Raw genomic sequence first — 21,206 nt, 5'->3', positions numbered from 1 at the left:
GCGTCTGCAGCTCTGATCCTGCCGGAGGTGTGTGAGTGGCCTGATACTGCCGGGGAGTCGTCATTGCTGGAGGGCTCTCCGCTTGGGTCCCCGAGGTCACGCTGGTCTGATCAAAAACCAGAATTATAGGATGAAGAAGACCGAGGATCTGGCCAGAGCCCTGGCCTGGGACATTCGAGAGCACAAAGACAGAAAAAGACAGCAAATTACAGCAAAATAAAAATATTAAAGCCAGGACATATTGATTGATTCCTATTTAGATTTATATTATATTATTATATTTCTTGGGATGAGATCTCAGTCAAGTGTCCCACCTGGCGATCTCGTTGACCTTGGGTCGCCAATATTTCTATTAGAACTTCATAATTCCCTCATCTCTCATGGACCTCAGATGCTCAGCTGCTGTTTGAACTTGTTCACGTGCGGATTTCTTTTGTGAATTTACTGAATAAAACTGTTTTTCCCACTCAATATTGTGACTCCAGTTTTCGTGTTTGCAAAATCTGCCATGGCGAGGTGATGAGAGACATCTGCTGTAAAACAGACTTCTGTGGTCTTCATAAAAGAGCGTCCTCTGGGGCTTTTTCCTTCTTAAGGACGATGCGGGATTACAGCCGTTATTCCGCGTCCTCGTCTCAACGCCGCGATCAGACAAGTTTCCAGGCGTCACCACACAGACGGACGTGCGTTCGCTTCCTGTTTTATGGATTTGGCTGCTGCTAAACTGAATTCTGCTGGTTCTTCTGTGGATGCTGCTTCCTTATGCACAGTTTTTATTACATTTAATTCACCAGCTGCTCCAAACTAGCACTGAATCCAAGGAAACAGACTGACACTGCAGTTAATGTTGATTTTTGTTGTTGTTGATATTTGTGTTGGTGGCTTTTTTGGGGGGGAGGGAAGAAAACGGCATCTGCATGTTTTTAAGAGGCCCATAAAGGAGACAGTTACTGCTGGAGTGTCTTTACATAAAGCTACAGAAGGCTGCTTCATTTAGCAGAAGACAGCTGTGGGGGAAACAGCTGGCACCGCTCTTTCCTATAAATTCAGCCATTTTATGCATCGTTTGAAGCCACCCCCGGCAACAGCAGGCTTTGTGATCCGACGTTCCGAGATGCTAGACATTCATCAAGGAATTGTGCAGTGAAAAAGTTTTGTGATGTGACACTTAAATATAGATTTTAGCGACCTGTCATCACCATTAGTGTGGTTGGTTTGATGAAAAGGTCACTTATAAACCCCAAAAACAAACAACACAAGACGTCGATAATCTCCATTCAGTTAGCCAAGCTATGCTAAGCTAAGCTAAACGGATGCTGCCAGTGGGGTGTTTTTCTACATTTCTGTGGCCATTGAGTTGCTTCTTTAGAAATAATTTATCTGACATTAAACAGGCGGACAAACGCGGTCATTCAGGTTCATTTCCTTTCATCAATCATTGGTATTCCGCTACAAAACTGTGCTGACACGCTTTGAGTGGCCTGATCTGATTTGCAATCACATCCTCATTAAAAGAGGATGAATCCCTGCTGAAATGCAGATAAGAAAACATTTTACCGACCTGCACCTGGAAGCGTACATGGAATGCCTGAATCCAGGACCCCCCAATTCAGGAAAAGTTATATAATCCTCCCCTCATTATAACTTGTGTCCTCAAGGAGAGAAAATGGTCTGTTTTTGTTTCCAGAAATAAACTTCAAGTAGGGAAACTGCAGCAGGATTGAACAAGACGTGCGTCATATGAAGATGAACCATGTTCTATCTGGAGGTGGCTGGTGTGTGTGTGTGTGTGCCTTCCACGTTAGTGTGGCGCTGACGTCAGCAGTTCAGATGGTACAAAATGTACAGACCCGCTGCTGCCAATCATTCACACGTCCCAGAGGGAAATAAACACAATCAGAACAGAACAGAACAGAACAGAAAACCGAGCATTAAACGTATTGAAGGTAGCAAAAAGGGGGTTAGTAGTGAAGGTTAGGCGCTGGGTAATGGATCATGTCTATGAAAAGTCCTCACAACAATAGAACACATGTGTGTGTGCGTGTGTGTGTGAGCAGCCACGGACGAGGGAGGTGTAGATGGTGTTCAGGTGCACCGATGCAGACAGGCTGAAGGGAGGGTGGTGGCTGGGAAGCCAGTCGGTGCTGCTATTGTGTGTGCTGTGTGGATCGTTACTAACCCCCCCCCTTGTGCCTCAAACCAAAAAGACTTTGCTTTTTTGCTGTGCTCCTCACACACAAACGCTCGTCTGTTTACATTCGGGGAATTTTTCTCTGTTGGTGCAGCGTTAAATATCAAGTAAGTTCAATTTTAGCTGTCAGCGTGGAACAAATGGATCCAAGAGGCCTCCCTGGCTCATTCTCATACTTTCATTTCCAGTCATTTGCAATCTTTGACATTATCCCTCGAATCGCACTTTATTCGAGCTTTTTCAGAATGATAGATTATTACTGGATATGATCCCTTGCTTCCGTGCTGGAAGTGTGGCTCCTAAAGGTTAGGAGAATCCTGCTGTTGGACGAAGTTTGGAGGAGCTCCAGCTCGAGCTGGAGCTCCAGATCTGCTCAGAAGGTCGGAATGTATCGAGGATCCATCCACCTTCTTGCTTTCCTCCCACAGTTGGCTTTGATGCTTTGATGTCAGGGAATCTAGCCTGTCGCATCCCTGCCGTGACCTGGATCAACCTCTCCGTGCGTCGCTTCCACGGAGGCCTGTTTCCGCTGCTCTGCTTTCAAAGCCCGACTCCTGCCGACACGTCGCTTTAATTACAAACCGCTTGAAACTGCAACAATATCAAACGTCTCTTCTCCCTCCAGCCTCTGCCTCAAAGTCATCTGCGGCTTTGATTTGAAGTGGAAATGTCGTTTAGACAAATTGGAATGTGAAAAGCTATTTGTAGCCGGAACCACTGTGCACAATAGCCGTGCGAGAGGTGTCCAACACTTGTGTTTTCCATTTCTATGTTTTCTATGAATTTAGAGAAACGAAGGAAGAAGATGTGAAGGCGTGTTTTCCATATTGCGTCCCCCGCCTGATGCTTTCTGGGAAGCGCCAAGCGGGGTTCCGAAACCCACTCCAACGACTGGGGGTTAAATGGAGCCCTCCCAGTCTGAGTCGCTCATCCTTGGCTTCACCACACCTCGCCGGTGGCAGCAACGGTGCCATTAGCATAGCCCGGGGGCAGGTGCAGATTCCCCAGCTGGGGAGGCCGAGGGGAGCGAGCGGCTCTTAGGCAGCAGGGCCGACCTGGTGACGGTGGCGCTGCTGATTTGGCTTCAACAGGCTTTATTAGCAAGCTGGAGACAAGCACCAAGTATCCACGGCAACGCAGCGGCGTTCTTTCATCAGGGTAACAAACATGAAACGTGAGAGCGGAGCGTGAGCCTCCTCCCACTCCCAGCTCCTCGGAGGACGACGCCCGCTGAACCTCTGAAAATGTCAGGTTCCTGACGGGTTGGTGACGGTTTCACACTTACGTCCAGCTTAGGCGCAGATGGAAGGACCAGGAGGGACGTTGCAGCTCTGACCGACTCCCTGGGGGGAGAAGACGGCGAGGGCGGAGGTCGCCACGGTTGAAGGAGGGCAGAGCTTTAACAACTTTGAGCTCCGGAGAGTCATCACAGACAGACGTTCAGCACAAAGGAGCTGTCGGTAATGATTCGTGACGTTCACATATTTCAGATATTTTAACTCTTTTTTGGTGAAAAAAGGTCCCGTTCATCGTAAAACTGGGACGTTTGAAGCAAACAAAAGCCAAGTCTCGGCTCTGCTGATCTAGAGCGAGCTGCCGCAACGAGCGCCGTTTCCTCGGTGATGCTGATAAGAAAGGGAGCCGACAGAGATGGAAGCTCCGCTTCATCCACGGCGGCTCACCACACCGCGCCTTCCAGTGGGCTCTTTTTTTTTTTCTTCAAAACTTTATCAAGTGGAGAGGAAGGTTGGTGGCTGCGATAGGTGACTGAAAATCTGCAGTTTCCTCTTTGATCATCTTCAAAAACATCAGCCGCAGTCGACCTCGTAAAATATGAGTTTGGTCTTCAAAGCCACGTCGCCTTTCTGGCCTTTAAACGAACTCGATTTTCACTCCGCACCTTGGATGAGGATTTGATCTGTAACATACTGTACATATATATATATATGTGTGTGTGTGTGTGTGTGTGTATGTGTGTGAGACGGATTTATCTAAACTGATTTAAATAAACTGAAATGTTCGGGTGTTTAGAGGTTTGTAATGTAATTCAAATATCATGGGTGGAAAAGCATAATAAAAAAACCCCCCAAAAACAGTTTAGACTAATTTTGCAGGTTTTAAAATCAAACCCGGCCACTGATTAAACCCTTCAAATCAAATTGTTCATACTGAAATGATGGATTTTAGCACTAGAGCTAAGAATGCAAAATAGCCTGCGAGCTTGCAGAGCCAGGACAAAGAAAACACCCCTAGACTGCCCCTAGTGGTAGTTAGCAACATAAACGCCTCAGAAATGGGGGTTTGGGGTGTGATTCGGGCACCCCAAATGTCTCCCAGATGTGTGTCTGAATGATGGGCTGGCCACACAGATTTCTGTATTCCTGCAGCCCATGTTGCTAAGTCTCCTGCCAAAATTGGATATATGAAAGGAGACGGTTGCGTAACACACAGCTCAGACCTCTCCAGATCTCATCAACACGCAGCCCCACTTTTATTTCCATGCTTCCATCGCCTGGATGCCGCTGGCCTGAGAAATCAAAGGAAAAGGCTGTAAAATCTAACCTCATTTTGAGGCTAATCCCTCCTGATTTAATAATGATAACAGAAAAAAACAGTACAAACAAGATTTATCTGAATGATATGTGGCCTTGTTGCCGACAGCCAGCTTTTAAACGCGTTAGCGAAAGCACAGAATTCAAAGTGAAATATTTGTTCAAGGGTGCGGGGGTGATCGACAGCCAATCAAAAGCAAACACTCGGGGAGGAACGATTCAATGGACCATCAAGGTCAGAGCAACGCACCCCCCTCCCTCCCCTGAGGATGGGCGGCAGAAGGTCCATCCACCAGAGTTCGCCGAGAGGAGAACCCGACTGTGGTGCTGCCCAGCAGGTGGCTAAATGTCAGGAGCGCACTGCCTCGGCCACGTTGGCGATGCGGATTCATGGGCGTAAGGCGCGCCGCGAGGCTCGTTCCCCGTCTCTGTCCAATGAGCGTCATCCTCGTCCAAACGGGCCCAAGCTGCCATTTTAATGGCAGTCGTCCTGCCTTGAGACAGCTTAAACATTAGCATTAAAACATTAGCATGCACACGTGACTGCAGATGTGTCCGGTGCTTAATCTTAAATGTGGTCCTATTGGAACAGGAAGCGTCTTTGATGGTGTAATATGATTAAATATTAGGCCGTTTAACGCGCATTAATGAAAACCTTCAGGCATTTATGCGCTTGGATTTCAGTCGGATGGAAAATGTATTTTCCCAGGGAGTGAGGCGATGGTGAAATGATAGTTGGGCAGAGGGAACCGCATTAACGCGGCCATTTCGGCAACATCGAGGTCCCCCCCCAGCTGAATGGCCCGGAGCCATCACAAGCAGCCACCTCCTGATTGCTGCTTCTGAGGGAGATGGAGGAGCAGAGGTGCAGTTCTGTTGCCATTCTGCACGGACGGCAGCCCATTTGCTACGCCGCGCCATCGTGCTTCACTGTCAGCCGAAATAGCTTTGCGCCAACGTGTGTAATCAAATGTTGAATTTCACCGCGGTAATTGTGTCGTGCCAGTCACGGGGTCGATTGTTGATTGATATCATTAATCACGTGATTCTGACCCAGCGAGCTCGGGGCTGCTGAGACACGTTTGCAGAGGTTGCCTTCAATTTCTGCAGCGGTGGAAATCAATCAGTTCCAAACAATTCTGGGATTTCTATTGATTTCGTCTGAAAAGACAAAACGCACAAACACATTCAACTTCCTTCTATTGGAGATAGTTTTTTCTGAAGACGCTTGAGCATGAGGCTATTGCTAATGCTAAATGACACAAAAAGTTGCCACCAATTCAGTAACAAATATACCACAAAACAGCTTAATTTATCCGTATATCTGAACACTTTCTCAAGATTTCCAGCGTTTAGATTTGCCGGCATGTACTTCTCGCTGATCTAAGGATGAATGATCGGCGGCGGCGGGTTCGCGTCCCCTAAAAGCCGGACAGGCAGGAAACGCGTCAAATTACCCTCCTGTGAATAAAGGTTACGGTATGACATTATTGGATCACGCTCCATTACACATGATTTACACTTGATCTGTGGCAGAAACAGAACTATTAGTCAACATGCAGATGCTGTTATGGAAGGACCTTCATAATCTCTGGTAATATCACCCGAACACCTGAGCCAGGAAGCGCTGGAGCCCTAATGAAGGTGTTTTTCTGCATCTAGGCAGTCAGAATAAACAGAGATGGGCCTTTGTTGCACAGTGGTAGGTTCTCCTCCACCCCAGTGAAGCAGCATCAGAGTGAATGATGCAGTAACCCCTGCAAAGAGAGATTATTTGGCCAGAAGGGTTTGGAGTGGAACCAGTTGTGTGTAATATTAGACCGGGCGGCCGGTAGCTGAGACCCAGAGGACGCACGGTGCTTTATTTGAATGGATTTTAAGAAGAACAAAGAAAAAACAAACTGGTCTCTCACGCGTTTGCTGATGTGTCGGCGGCGGCGACCTTGTGGCCGAAAGGTGAGCGAGGATTTGGTGACTATCAGCCAAGTTTCATGTGCAGCCACAGGGCAGGAAGCCTGGTGAATGCAGCTCATCTATCTGCTATAAGGAGCACAGTCGCCCCAGGCACTGACGCACACACGATTTGTAACACCCTCGCACATCATCCTGACTTACATTGATTCCCTCTGTGCTCATCTACATGCTTGCATGCCTGACTGATCACTCTTTCCACCTTCACCGTGAAATAGGAACAAATCCTCACATTTGGGCCTAAAAAACCCGTTTCATTGTCTTCCACACCTCCCAGAATGCATCTGTGACAGACAAAAATAGAGAAATGACATGCTGTGCTGATGTTAATCACAGTTAATCTGCTGTACCGTGCAAATGGTGAAGAACTGTTGGGCTCTTATGTAAATGGGACATCATTTTCTATGAAAATAGGATCAAACAGCGGCTGCGACACGTGAATGCAAAGTTTGTATTTTGCACACAGATGGATGCATTTATACAACAAGGACTGTACATAGAGATATTTTCCATCTTTTTTTTTTTTTTAAAAAACAAACCAAAAACCAAACAAACCTGCAACAACAGTGGGCGATACACTGTGCAGATGGGCAACAGTCTTTGCAACATGCAACAACGTGGGCCACGCTACAGAGGGAAAAATGTCTCCTGGCAACAAGGCCTTCCAATAAAAAAATAAAGTGGCAATGATGAGCTTGTTGAAGCATTATCTATCATTAACCCTTCACAGTGTGCTCTGGTTTAGAACCTTCAGCTGTGTGTGTGTGTGTGTGTGTGTGTGTGTGTGTGTGTGTGTGTGTGTGTGTGTGCTGGTTGGCCTCTCCGTCCACCAAAGTTCCTTCAGGCACAACCGTTTGTAAAAGTCCTCGCTGGACGATTCAGCATCACCATCCTGTCCCCTGAAATCAGTGTTTGCTGGAGTGCTGCTGCGGCCCGCTGCCATGGAAACGGCCCCTCAAAGTCCCGCTGGGCCCCCACGACGATCGCCCTTCCCTCAGAACAAACTGTTGGCCGAACATTTCATGTTGTGACATCGTAAACGATAAATAAGTAAAACAAAGGGGAAAAAAAACCAATGCAAGATGTCTGCCAATTTAATAAGAACAATAATTAAAGCCACAAACATGTCTGGAAGCTAAATGTCTGATAAAGCATCGCTGCTTCTCTTTTCTATGGGATGGGCCGGGTGGCTCTTTTGGGAGGAGGGGGCGGCATCAGCTCAGAGTCTGGATCGGGTGGGCGTTTCCGGTTCTGGGCTTGGATGCAGTGATCCACATACTGCAGGAGGTATTCCTTTGTGACGGGGTGCTTGATGCTTTTACACACAGCTGGAGAGAGCAGAAACACACACACATTAGAAATGTACAACAACACACCAGAGCAGCTGATCTGCATCACAAGCATCAACATTAAGAGATGTTCTGCTTCTAGGATTCGGGTTCTTTCTGGAGCTCAAGACTCGGGTGGCAGCGGGAGACTCACTCGGTCCATTTGGATACAACAACTTCCATTTTAACAGTTTAAAGCCCCCGTACTTGCAGGTGGCCTCAAAGTCTGGATTGCTGCTTGCGTTGTTGTGTTGGAGGAGTTCTTTTTCCATTTCCCGGCCCAAACGTACCACGCTAGCATTCCATAAATGATCGGGCTTCTGTCTGACGAACGACTGCAGTTAGTCGCAGATTTAGTTGTTGTGCTAATGTAAGAAAAACGCGGCGCAGCGATGCTCATCATCCGCCTCCTGCGGCTGAATTGTCCCGACTTCAACGTTTTGGTCCCTGGATCTTCCCCTTCATATCTTTAAATGCACTTTTCCTTCAGATTTTAGCAAATCTAAGCGGGTGACTAATAAAGTTTGGGCAGCAAAGGTCTCACCCATGGCTGTGTCGTAGGAGTTAGGGAAGCTCTTGTCCACCCTCTGCCTCATGAATACCCAGCTGTTGTTGGCGAAGGTGCACTCGATGATCTTGTTGTCGTACTGTGTCAGCTCTTTGGTGACCTGCACGGACGGATCAGAGTGACAGGTGTGTTTGTGAAGAAGAAACCAGCCCGGCTTCATTTGCTTGTCGGCAAAAGAAGAACAAATCAGATGTTAAATCTCAAGTTGGGAAGAGAATCACATGACAAAAGAAACCATTCTCAAAATGTTCCACTCCATCAACGGTGAAAGAAAAGGAGCAGCTCCATTATCCTTAATTATGGCAATTAAAAAAAAAAGATCCGTAAATGTTGTGGAATTCGACAAATAGAGCAAAAAGATGTGACTTCATCATCCATTAACCTCAGAGGGAAATCAAGCATTGCGTAATTGCAGTAATTAAGTTCTCCAGAGACCTTTTGCAGCTATTTAATGAGCAACATTAACCTCATTTGGCCATTTTTATGATGATTTGCCTTCAGCAGAAACAGGCTAATCATCACATCTGCCTGATTAGTAATAGCTAACGAGTCTTTTCTTAAGAAGATACCATCATGCATCAACATGGGGAGTAAAAAAAAGTTCATGTCTTGCCCTGACAGCATCTTTGCCCCATCAACAATGTGACAAACCAGTTTCCTCCCAACAGGAATGCAGACACCTGTTCTCCCGTTATCACCTTCCAGCTCCTCCCACAGGATCACGCAGTCCCTACATCAGGCGCCGTCTGGGATTCAGCACCTCGCTGGACACGGTGTGACGCCACTCAGATGCACGGAAAATGGCAAACGGTGACGAAGATCAAGCGTGAGTCAAGGAAGACATTTGAGCATCTGCTGTTTGTGTGTTGAGGGACTGCGAGTGTCAGGGAGAGCATTCGGGAGGTAAAGGACACCAACGGAGCGGGGACACCGGCGTGCTGCCACTCAGATATGTGCAGGGATTAAGGAGTGATGACTGTCAAATCCCTGAAGACTAGGTTTGATTTCCAAAAAGGCCACCAAAAGGCTAACCGTCAAGGTTGAAGAGCGACCGGCGCTCAGGTGTTTGACAGCACGCTAAAATGGGAGTTACTGGGTTCTAAGAAGTGTGAGCCATTTGGTCTCACAGTTGGGTTGGGCAGTGTGATGACAGAAGGTGGGGGGAGAACATCACGACCTTGAAGTCATAAGCCATCGTCTGGACCGCCGCTGTTTACAATTCTGATTTATTCCTGCAGTATTTCTCGGGCTGGAACATTAGAAGATCGAGGATTAAACGAGTGAGAGGACCTCTGAGTTTTCCTGCGGTGCCAGAAGGCGGTGCAAGCAGGCCGGAGCTTTTCCTCGTGCTGTGTGTTTGAAGCGGGGACGAGTTGGCTGCCATTTCACGCGGCCACTCTGCGTTTAATCCATCCAATTGGGTCTTATTACGGACACACACTTGGGAAGCTTGAGCTGCTTATCGGCCAGTGTTGTGCAGCAGCACGGCTCCTCCTGCCCTTTTGTGCTCCACTGGCCATTTATTCAAATGAAAAAGCTTCAAATTTACTTTAGCTGACTTTGTGGTGAGCAGCTGGGGATGAAGGAACAGTGTAGCACGTGTTTAATGTGCTAAACCCGTTACCCCCCAGCTGGGTGGTTTTCTTACGCATTTAATCATGTTTCTAATTTTTACATAGAAATGAATGGTGGCATCAAATATAATTTACATTCAAAGCTGGTCGACGCTGTTACTGGTTACTGTCAATGTTATCCTGACAGGTTCGATTCTCCACCGAGCTGCAGCTTAGACAGTCTTCCAAATAGTTGGAACATTTCTGAGCCTGTTTCTGAACGACACACAGCACCAGGTTCTGGCACAGTCTACCTGGGTCTTGGAGGCACGGATGAGCATAGATCTAAGGGCCGTGTGTAATTTCCATACATAGCCATGCTGTTTTCCCCAGGACCGCTCATTGACTGACCCTGCCCTAAATTAATCAGACCCAGCCCCCGGGTCTGCGACGCACCAGGAACTCGGGTCCATTTTAATAACTCGACTACTTTAATCTAGAAACTAGAGGAGTGGGGAGGCAGAGAAGATGCAACAATATCAACTTCAAGGAACACTCTCTCACAGGGAACGACGCAGATGGATGCAGCAAAGATAATATTCCTACAAGAAAACGACATTATATTCATATCAATGGATGATTAAAGAAAAAAAAAACGTGAATCGTCGAATGCATCGACTCAGGCCAATTACAGCTATGTGTTGCTTTGTTATTTACTAGTAGGAAGCAGATGATGCCTATTGAGTCTGCATCATTATCAGACTGGCTCTATTGTATAAGACCTGAGGAGGAGAGAAAAACAAGCTCATTATGAGCAACTGGGGCAAAAGGAGCTGGATCAGGTTTGAAATGTCAATAGGAGATGAACATACTGCTGGCAGAATAATGATCACCACCTCCCAAGATATTCAATTCAACATATGGATCTCTTTGTCTTTGAAGAGCATGTTGGGTCGTTCAGAGAATTAAATTATTAAGCAAATCTTGTCTAATTCAGAAAGGTAATGGGCACATCTCGCTCAGTGACATTCTTTTAAAAGTCAATCAAATCACTCAGGGTGAATGAGCTGAATGGACATATAGTCCTGCACGGGGAGCAAACCTGATGGAGCAGCAGAAATGGACCAGATCTGGAGTCAACGGACGTTTATTTTTAACAAGCTCTACATACACTTTCAGGTGGGAGTCAGTCGGAGAATGTTTGAAAGTTAATCTCTGCAGGGTCATAATAATAATAAAATATGTGGACACACAGGCTGCGCAGACAAGGTACCACGTTCTACTGTGTGTCCCACATGTCCCGGGCTGGCGTGTTATTAGCACTTTTTACCATAAATACACTTTACAGCCTGATGGCAGCAGATGATCCCAAGGCTGCAGCAGCTTTCCCTTCGGAGGATCACAGAAAGTCGGCAGTAACCTTGTTCTATTACGGAGCCTCACGGCCAACACACGGGAAACAGTACTCAGATGTCAACACGAACATAAAATGTGGCCTTGAATGGGATTATTGAAAGCATAAACACAACTGCCACTTTTTTCTATAGGTACACTGTTCAATTGCATGTAGCTATTTAGCCAATCAATGGCTGCCATGGTCACCGTATTCAAGCTCCAACCGAGCCTCAGAATGGTAGAGAAAGGGGATTTAAGTGACTTTGTACGTGGTATGGCTGTTGATGGCTTGAGTATTTCAGAAGCTGTTGATCTACTGAGATTTTCACCCACAACCATCTGTAAGGTTTTCTAAGAACGGTGTGAAAAAGAAAGCATCCAGTGAGCCAGTTGTGTGGAAGAAAAAGCAGAATCGCTTCTCTGACAGCACATCGAACCTTGAAGAAGACGGGCTACAGCAGCAGAACACCACGCTGAGTGTCACTCCCGTCAGCTAAGATCAAGAATGTGAGGCTACAACTCACACAAGCTGACCAAAATTAGACAAGAGAAGACTGGAAAAGGATTTCCTGGTCTTACGAGTCTCAATTTCAGCTGCAACATTCGGACGGGGTCAGAATGTGGCACAAACAAAATGCATCCTGCCCTCTATTTGTTCAGGCTGGTGGCGTCTTTTGCTGCTGAGCCTTCAAACAGCAGGATAATGCACCGTGTCACAAACCTCACACCCTCTCAAACGTGTGCGGAAAATGACTCCATCACAGTGGAGAACCTGTGAGATGTGGTGAAACGGGCATCACAGATGTGCAGCCGGCAAATCTGCCGCGTGATGTCATCGTGTCAGTACGGACCAAACTCTCCGAGGAGTGTTTCATGTGTGTGAAAGCTGAAATGTCACCTTTAAAGTTTGCAAGACATTTCCAGAATCTCTTCCAATGTGTTAATAATGGCGAGCGCCGGCACAATGGAGGAATTCAAGGCAGCCGCACATTTTACTTTCTCACCTTTATCTCTGCGAAGGGCTGGTTGTAGCTGCCGACGTAGAGCAGGCCGTAAGTCTTCGGAAGCAAACTACCAAGATAGAGAAGAAAACCGTTAGCACCTGCAACAGTGCTGTAAAAAAAAAATATATATATATATATATCTTCCATTTTTCAGCTAGTAACAGAAAGCAGAAATGTGAGATGACACCTCTCCCCACCCTTCTGTCTCTGCACAGCTTGATTAAAAAGAAGAAAAAAACTAATTCATCTTTGATTACAAAGAAAAAAAGAAGAAAAAAATAAACAGCGTAGGGGTGAAGGTTTATTTAAAGCAGTACGCACTGCAGAATAACTGGCACAATGCTCAGAGTGTTGGTTGTGCTTCATGTAGAACCCTAAATAAGTGTTCATGCGAGCTCTCAAGCCAGAGTTCTCTACCTGACTGATGTTTTAATCACACTCTCCAGACTTCCCTCCACCCAAAATATCCCCCGTGTGCACGTTAACATTTCCTGAAGCTATCACAAACAACCAGCTCCATATAGAAAGTGTTTTTAGAAAGGAGAGTATGGACAATAAAGCTAAATTTACAGCCAAACAGTAGTGGTGACACAGCCAAACAGAGCAGATTAGATTGGTCAAATTGAAAGAATTCTGAGAACACCCCACTTCCTTATCGATTGCCTCCTGTGTAATAACAGTTCACACAACCAGGAAGGAAGCAGCAGGAGACAAGAACAGCCAGAGTGGCGCAGTGATGGACATGATCCCTTACTTAACGCCTAAAGAATGTCTGCTACCATCACAGGTTTGATCTGTACCTCTGATGAAGATGCAGTGGTTCAAATAACACAGGAACTGATGACAGTGGCACTGGGAATGAGGGGGACCTATCTGAGTGCACCATACTGCTGTTGTAGCTGGTGCTGCAGGTTTGGCGGTTTGATTTTATCTTTAAAACTTTAACAGAAGGCAGATGCTTTCATCAAAGGACACATCTACTTGAGGCATGTGTCACCTTCTCGCTGTGACACAAGGGAAAATAGGTAAATCATTCCCAATCCAAGACTAATCAGCGGCCTTGGACGTGGACAGAACAAATGTGGAAACCCTAACTTTTAGTTTCCCATCACGCTCGGTTTTATTGTGTGACGGTGCTCAGATGACATTTGTCATCTGTCTGCCCACAGATCCTCATCATCCTCAACCTGAGTGTGGACTTTGACAAAATCCCATCGATGGGCTAATATACACTGGATTATCTGAAACACCCCTAAACTTATTTAAATCATGTCTCTCTGACTGTACTCTTAATCCAGCTCGAAGCATTCATTTCATGGCAATCCTCCCCACTCTTCTGGGGTACCCCAAGGTTCTGTCCTTGGGCCCCTCCTTTTCCTTATCTACCTACTCCATCTTGAAGAATCAGAATTCTTCTGATTAGCATCAAATCCACCCTATTGAAGCAGAATTTATCCGTTCTTTTTGATAATGGCTCAATTTTCTCCTCCCTTGTCTTTGGTTCATCCATAAACCTCAACTGCCTCCTTGACCACCATGGGGTCTGGAGTCTTATTACTTTCCTGCAGGATCCAGAGTACAGAAGGCAGGTTCCATCCTCCACTCCTTCATGTTTGTGCTGAGACAGCTGGTATCATTTGAACACAACTGCCTCCCCTCTCTCCAGTGAGTAGACATGGCCCCTACAGCCTTAAAAAATCATGGTCTGCAGAATGCTTTGGATTTTACAATTGCCAGAGTAGAACTTTAAATAATCGGACCCTGGCATGCAGTGTGTTGGGGGAGGAAATGTGATAGAAAAGGTAAACTCTCTGGGTGATAAGATTCTAAAGAGCACCAGTTCCATCTTCGTGACATTTGACAGCCCTGACTGTGAAATCCACTCCACGAGATATAGACTGGGTCGCCATAACAACCCTCATGTCAATTGAGTATGGAGACAAATAACACAAACCCTTGGATGTTGGAGTCTCAGTCCACCCCTCTTAAAATTATTGAAGAGTTCTACCTCAAATGATCTAGAACTCAAGTAATTTAAACATAACCCTCTACATCTGGTGCAAACTGTGGCATGTTTTATGATAGAGGCGTGATACTCGTCAAAGTTGCACAGCTGGATTCTCCAAAAAATCCTTCAAGGCTGAATATGTGGGCAGATTTACAAGCCCTCCGTGTTAATTTTTTACATGTACGCCCATCTCTTTCCCTCATTTAGGAGACAGGAACACACGATTAGAAAACCCACACAAGACACAGTGACATCTGATGATTACTACATGATCAGTAAAATGAAAAAATATATCTCCATTTAGGGAGAATATCCGAACGTGCTCAGTCGGCAACGGTATCTGTCCGTGTCCTCCCACGCAAGGGGAGGAGTTACAGAAGCGAGGAGCTGTCCTGCTGGCCGGCGGTGGAGGAGGAGCATCCGTGCCCTGCTGTGCTCCTCGCAGTCTGTTGTCGGGTGGTGATGACAGGCGTGTGGCTACAAAGCTGGGACAGTCACCGAGGTCACCTGGCCCTCGGACAAAAAGGATGGCGAGCACGGCTGAAAAGCTCACAGCGGTGACGAGAGAGCTGCCCGCGCACAATCAATACAAAAAATAAATAAAAAATTGAAAAAGCAGCTTTGTGTTGTGCAGCCTGAATAAAACAAGAAATTGTGTTTGCTCCATGCTGTTCCAGAAAATACTAAATTATTCACGCAATCACAGTCACAGTTACAAGTCAAAATTGAAGACACTTGTTGATTTAGATTACAATGACAGCACCTAGAACGATGCACTTTAATGTCTACCAATGCATATTTAACCTTAGATCACTTGACAAACCTCGGCACCAGGAGCTGCAGTGAGGTTTGGAGGTCATTTTATGAACTAGTGCATGAGTGAAACCCTTTAACATACATTAGACTTAGAGGTTTATTCAATTACAGTTCAGTTTCAGAGCGACAACACTGTATGCAAGTTCTGTTGTACACTATCAAATATCCTGCATGTCCATGGTGGAAAGAATACAAGACAAATTGATCCACATATCAGCGAGAAAACACATCCAGACCCGGTAATAACATGCTGGAATTTCTCCCCCAGTATAGAAACGTGTTCTGTTTAAGGGGCTGAGGGTTTACAATGTGCACCATTTGGTCTGAATAATTTATGTTTCTGATGAAAATACACATAGAGGTGAGGGTCAGTCATACTTCTCTTTGCACAAAGCTGAATGACAAATGTGAACAAAAGATGAAAAATGCTGCAGTTTCATTCAAATCAAAGCAGGATTCTATTACCACACTAGTGGTAATAAGATACATATAGCAAATGTGTGCTCCCCAAGCACCCCAGTGTGCCATGAACCGATAGGTGCTGATACTGAGTGTTTCCCCGGCAACAGCAACTTACCCTTCTCCTGTGACTTTGGTGATCTTGAGACGGAAGTCCACGGAGTTCAGATTGGGTGGCTTCCACTTGAGGATATCGTCACACTTCCCGGGTTTGTACGGCTGCGGATGGGAGGGAGAAGAAAGGAGGAAGATTTGGGTGACTGATTGAGATAAAGACATGTTAGAGCTGCATTAGAGGTGACACTGATAACCAGCAGTTTCTGTTGCTGGTCCTCCACAGCTTTAATGGCTGAGTACATTTTGGGAGCGAGGCATAATTTTCAAGCCGCAGTCAAAGTTAATGAGGCTCATGAAATTAGGCTCCAGTGTAATACACTCTTGGTGTCTAATTATGCAGAGAAACAGAATAAATAGAACATGGGCTAAAATTCAAGCAAGAAAAACCTAATTAAGGAATTTGTGAAGGCCTGCGCATTTCCTATTAAATAATTATAGCTCAGCTTTGATGTCACAACAGCAGGATGGATTTCCAAAAGTGTTTGGAAGCATTTGACGCAAATGGGATTTTACCGTGACAACATTGGTGCGAACATAAGACCACGACCCCAATGGGGCGTTCTTCCCTTCCCTCAGATTGCTTATTTATGGGAGCCTGCCATTTCTGTGGGCGAGAAACAGGAGCACTCTAACATGAGACATGGGGAGGAATGGCAGGTCTAGGAGGGAGCAGATGATCAGACTCCGTCACTGTGGGTTGCCCGGTAACTGAAGAGTACGTGTGGGGAAGAAGACAGGCTTCTTCAGCAGAACCTCCACTGTCACTGATCATGACCACAAAAGGACTGCTGGCCCCGCCCACAAAGGTCCCAAAGGCTCAACAACTTCTCTTAATCATCAGTGGCAGAAAGAAACGACTCCTCCACAAACAGAAGCACAAAAGGGTGAGATTTATTCTTGTTAAAGAGTGTTGCTGCCTGATGCTTCATGTCTGAAAATGAGTGTTCAGCTGTAGCAGCAGGTGGGATAAATGTGTCCTCTGGGCAATAATGAGTCTAACCTCAACCCCGAACCGACTTCTGATTCATGATTAAACTTGCTTTTCCTTGAAGATCTGAAAATCAGAGGAGAAGAACTCCAGTGAAGAACACGCGTGATAGACCATAAAGCTCTGAAAGTACTTGGGTATTAAGAACACGAAAATCAACTATCTATAAATGACAAACCATAAAGCAACACAGAGAAGCGATGATTTCTAACGGTAGAGACGTTAAAGTGAAGGAAACAGGAGCGTGAAGTAGCCTTCAGCCTGCGTGGGCGGAGGCCTTCATGCATCTTTGAAACCAGTGGACTCCATTAAATCTATCAGCACAGTTAGTTAAAGAACAAAAAACGCACGTCTCGTTAGGATAATAAAAATACTACCGATGAATGTATCTTTTCTCATTAAAACGTGTGGGTGTGGATTGGAAAGGTGTTAACAGAGCAAATGTGAGACAAGCTTGTTCCAAACTTTTGGGGATAAAGTGCTCCCTTAATTTAGATGAATCTGAAGAGCCATGAAACCAAATTTGCATGCCTGTGGAATAAATAAGCCACCTTCAACGTCGGCCAATAAATAAGCCACCTTCAACGTCGGCCATAAATGAGAAACTGCTGCCGGTTGTGCTCGCTCTATTCATTACTGTTATTTGTCTTGTCAAAAACTGTCTGTGCATGTAAAGCAAGAGGCGAGAAACTTTTAAACCTGACCAATGTGGAACCCATCTATTATGGAGGAAATTAATTTTCCTGTGGTGAATTTCCGCTGCAAAGTGTTGTTTTGATTCTTGTATATTAGAGGAGAAATGAAAGAAAAAGCGACAGGAGAATAAAGTGACAGGACACAAATGTAGCAGCAGGGATGATCTGGAGGAAAACAAAAAGAGCACAAATGTTCCAACTGATCACCAGAATTAATTGCTGATCTCATTGGAAATATGTAGAAACATGACTTGATCCAAAAATGGTCAAAGGTGACAATTGCTCTTTAGCTTCCATTAAATTAAAAATCAGTATGTATTTTAAATGAAAAAAAAAAAAAAATCAAAAAGCTGCGATAGCTGTAAATCTCTTCTCACAGTGGCTGATTTTGCAGTTGTCAACTAAACATTTTCATCGACAAAGGAAAATAAAAGAGCCAAAGTAGCTCAAAAAACTGCAAGGCAAGACTTTCTAACTCCCAATAGCAACCGCAGCTTTAAAATAGCACAGACTGGACAGTGGGACAAGCTATGCATGGAACCATAAAGCTCCTCCAGAATGAATCTGTTATTTCCTTTGGGAATGCAACTAGCAGCAGTTAAACATAAATATCAGTTTGTAGCCATTTCCTGGTGTCAATATGGTCCCATAAAATAATCAGAGCAATGGAAGAGAAACTGCTCTGAAAACCAGAAAAGTCATCGATCAAACGAGTGACATGTTGCAGCTTTACGTCTTCCCCTCTAAACATTGAGCGATTGCTTGACCGAGGACAGTGTAATTGCCAACATTGAAAAAACAGACAAAACTACCATCGCCATATTTTCAGGACATCAGTCTGTGCTTTCTCCCCCCTTTTTTCTGTCCAGAAACAGGTGTTTGCTCCGAGGAGCTGGGCACACTGCTGATTAGGGTCTAGAGGTGGGACAAGTCCAATAAATTCTGCAGAGGATGTCTCCCTCTGTTATGGCTCAGACAAACCAGCTGACCTCTTGCTCTGTGTGTGTGTGTGTGTGTGTGTGTGTGTGTGTGTGTGTGTGTGTGTGTGTGTGTGTGTGTGTGTGTGTGTGTGTGTGTGTGTGTGTTGGGCTTTTGCATTTGGACACACAAGACCAGATTCCTCATTAACTAAGGGGAAGAAAAGCAATGAAGCTCTTTCAATTCAATGATATCAATTGTTCCATGGCTGGAGTTCAACTTTAGCATACTTGTCTATGTTGATGATGATCATATTTCCCTGGAGTAGACATGAAATAATGTAATTTAAACAGCTGAAAGAAGACAGATTTGTTCAGGGCTGCCATGTGTTTGATGAGATAAACCAGCTGCCTTCAGGCTACAGCGGTCAGCCTTTGAGTTAATGTGACCACGGTAGCATGACACCCCTAAGATTAACCATGAGGCCAGCCTTATCTCACTCACACACCACCAGATGAACTTCTCATTGGCAAAAATGCTGACAAAACGTTCACATCGAGCCAAACTCTACAAAACATCTTGTAAAAGCAACGGAGGTATTTTCAAAGGTGTAAACTCGATGTTCTGTTTTTAAGAGTTGATGGGTCTGTATACAATTAAAGCAATCCATCCATCTTACAAAAGAGATAAACAAATAAAGCCCCAAAGAATTCTTCCATATGGACAATATAGAGGTGTCTTATGAGCTACCGCACAGCCCACATGGATAATCCCCATCGCCCATGGCCCATCTTTAATAAACAATGGCTCATATGGTCTTGATATGAGGCCGATTTTATTCAACACAAACTCATCACTCAAAGATTAAATTAGGGAATGGATTACATTAACGGCACTTTGTAAAGCGCATTTATTTTACAAATCATACAAATGTCATGCATTTAAATTATTGGCGCTGTGTGTTGCTGACGTGAGCCTCTCAAAACCTACCAAAGGTAATTTTGTTGAAAATGACAGACATTGATGCAGAGGAACATATTAGCAGCAGTTACGCTCAAATACAGTCAGCACGCAGCGGTTCATTCGTATTCAGCAGCGTGTGTCACCCTGTCATCACCAGGCCTGCCATTACAATTCAAAACAGCCCCTTCGGCTGTGTTTACCTGCATACCAAGCAAATTCCGTTGCTAGCAAGGTCACCATCACACGGTTGCTGTTATCAGAACCCCCCGGAAGAAGCAGGTTTATTGCCATTGTTCATGTAATACACAGTATTACACAAACTAGGAATGTGTCATGGTGTGACGCTGCGACAATCAACATAAAGAAGACCACACTAGAATAAGTTAAATAAAATAAAATAAGACAAAATAAGATAAGACATATATACATTATATACATAAATAGTAGCTGCTGGTGTTTGCAATTCCTTCTGATTGGGGACAAAATTCTTTGTTTTACGTGCCCAGCCTCAAATCCCAGCATTTTAATGATGCCGTAGCAGAAAAGCCAATTAGGGTTGGATTATATATTCTCATCTTTCACATCAGATGGCTGAATGTTTGCATTATCTGTTTGTCACATTAGCCTTGACGGCTTTCGCAATAGTTTTCACATATTCCCAAATCAGAGCGACCTCACAGCTTAATCCGATTATTGCGGTCAGTTTGATGTGGAAGACTACCTGATGAAACGGCATTCAATGAAACGAAGGACTTATAAAAACAGAGGCCAATGCGTGTCTTTAATATTTTCTTTCTAAGAGAACAGCACAACAGTCCTGCTGAGTGCAAACCGCCTGGAAAGAGCACCTGAAGGAAATCACACAGACTTGTAAACGAAAGATCTGATCCATGAATGTGATGTGGATGATTCCGCAATTTCTTCCGTTGGGTCGATAAATGCCTAATACAGCCTTTTATCCAAGCAGCTACAAGTGCTTTCAACACCTTTCCTGTGTTGCTCAGGATCCATCAAATTCGCCGAGGCTGCAGGCGACAAGATGCCCTCAAATCGATGGCTAGCTAAAAGACAAGCAGGAACCCCAGCGCTCCAAATCACAGCCACTTATTTTCCAGCTCCCTAGAATATAATTTCAAAATTGAAAGCCTGTAAAAACCGTCTTATATATCAAGCAATGCTTCAACATTGTGAAATGAAACGGTAAATCGATAAACAAGCCATGCTGGAAGCATTTTACGTCATTTCCTTTCCACATAAATCTGAAATGGGAATCTTGTGAACTTGACTCAGTAAAGTTCTAAAAGAAAGAAGACAATCAGAGAGAGAGAGAGATAAAAGTTGAGGACTGTGGAAAGCCATCTTCTCCCACTTTCATTTGCAGTTCTCCTGAGAGCTATTGCTACCTGATAGGCAGTTATACCCCATATGAAAATTACTTCACAAATCACAAAGTAGAAGTCTGAAGATGCTCAATAAGGGACAAAACACACCGACTGCAGAACGGCTAATTTACAAGCATTATTTGCCTTAGAAAAACAGAAGGTTATCCTGTAAGGCACCATGCAGCAAATTCATTAAATAGCTTTCAAGAAACATAAAAACAAAGAAATTATTTCCATTTCCGGTCTCAAACCGGTCGTGTGCATCCACTGTTAAGCTCCACCTGACCGTGTGAGAGAT

General features: G+C 44.9%; 1 protein-coding gene across 2 annotated transcripts in view; it reads right to left on the bottom strand.

Annotated features, from left to right (window-relative positions):
• Positions 1–7,142: 7,142 nt before the first annotated feature.
• Positions 7,143–21,206, bottom strand: part of rngtt (RNA guanylyltransferase and 5'-phosphatase) — a 46,643-nt gene continuing 32,579 nt past the window's right edge. For both annotated transcript variants that reach the window (XM_057016744.1, XM_057016745.1), the window contains 4 exons: positions 15,964–16,064; positions 12,563–12,629; positions 8,587–8,710; positions 7,143–8,042 (listed from right to left, as the gene is read on the bottom strand). In XM_057016744.1, coding sequence (XP_056872724.1) covers positions 7,885–8,042; positions 8,587–8,710; positions 12,563–12,629; positions 15,964–16,064 — 450 coding nt within the window. In that variant the 3' untranslated portion in view covers positions 7,143–7,884. The remainder of the gene's footprint in view (positions 8,043–8,586; positions 8,711–12,562; positions 12,630–15,963; positions 16,065–21,206) is intronic.

Source organism: Takifugu flavidus, chromosome 19, assembly GCF_003711565.1.
Source record: "Takifugu flavidus isolate HTHZ2018 chromosome 19, ASM371156v2, whole genome shotgun sequence".
NCBI classification, from domain to species: Eukaryota; Metazoa; Chordata; class Actinopteri; order Tetraodontiformes; family Tetraodontidae; genus Takifugu; species Takifugu flavidus.
The sequence above is the reverse complement of the archived record's forward strand: the minus strand, read 5'-3'. Positions and strand labels throughout refer to the sequence as shown.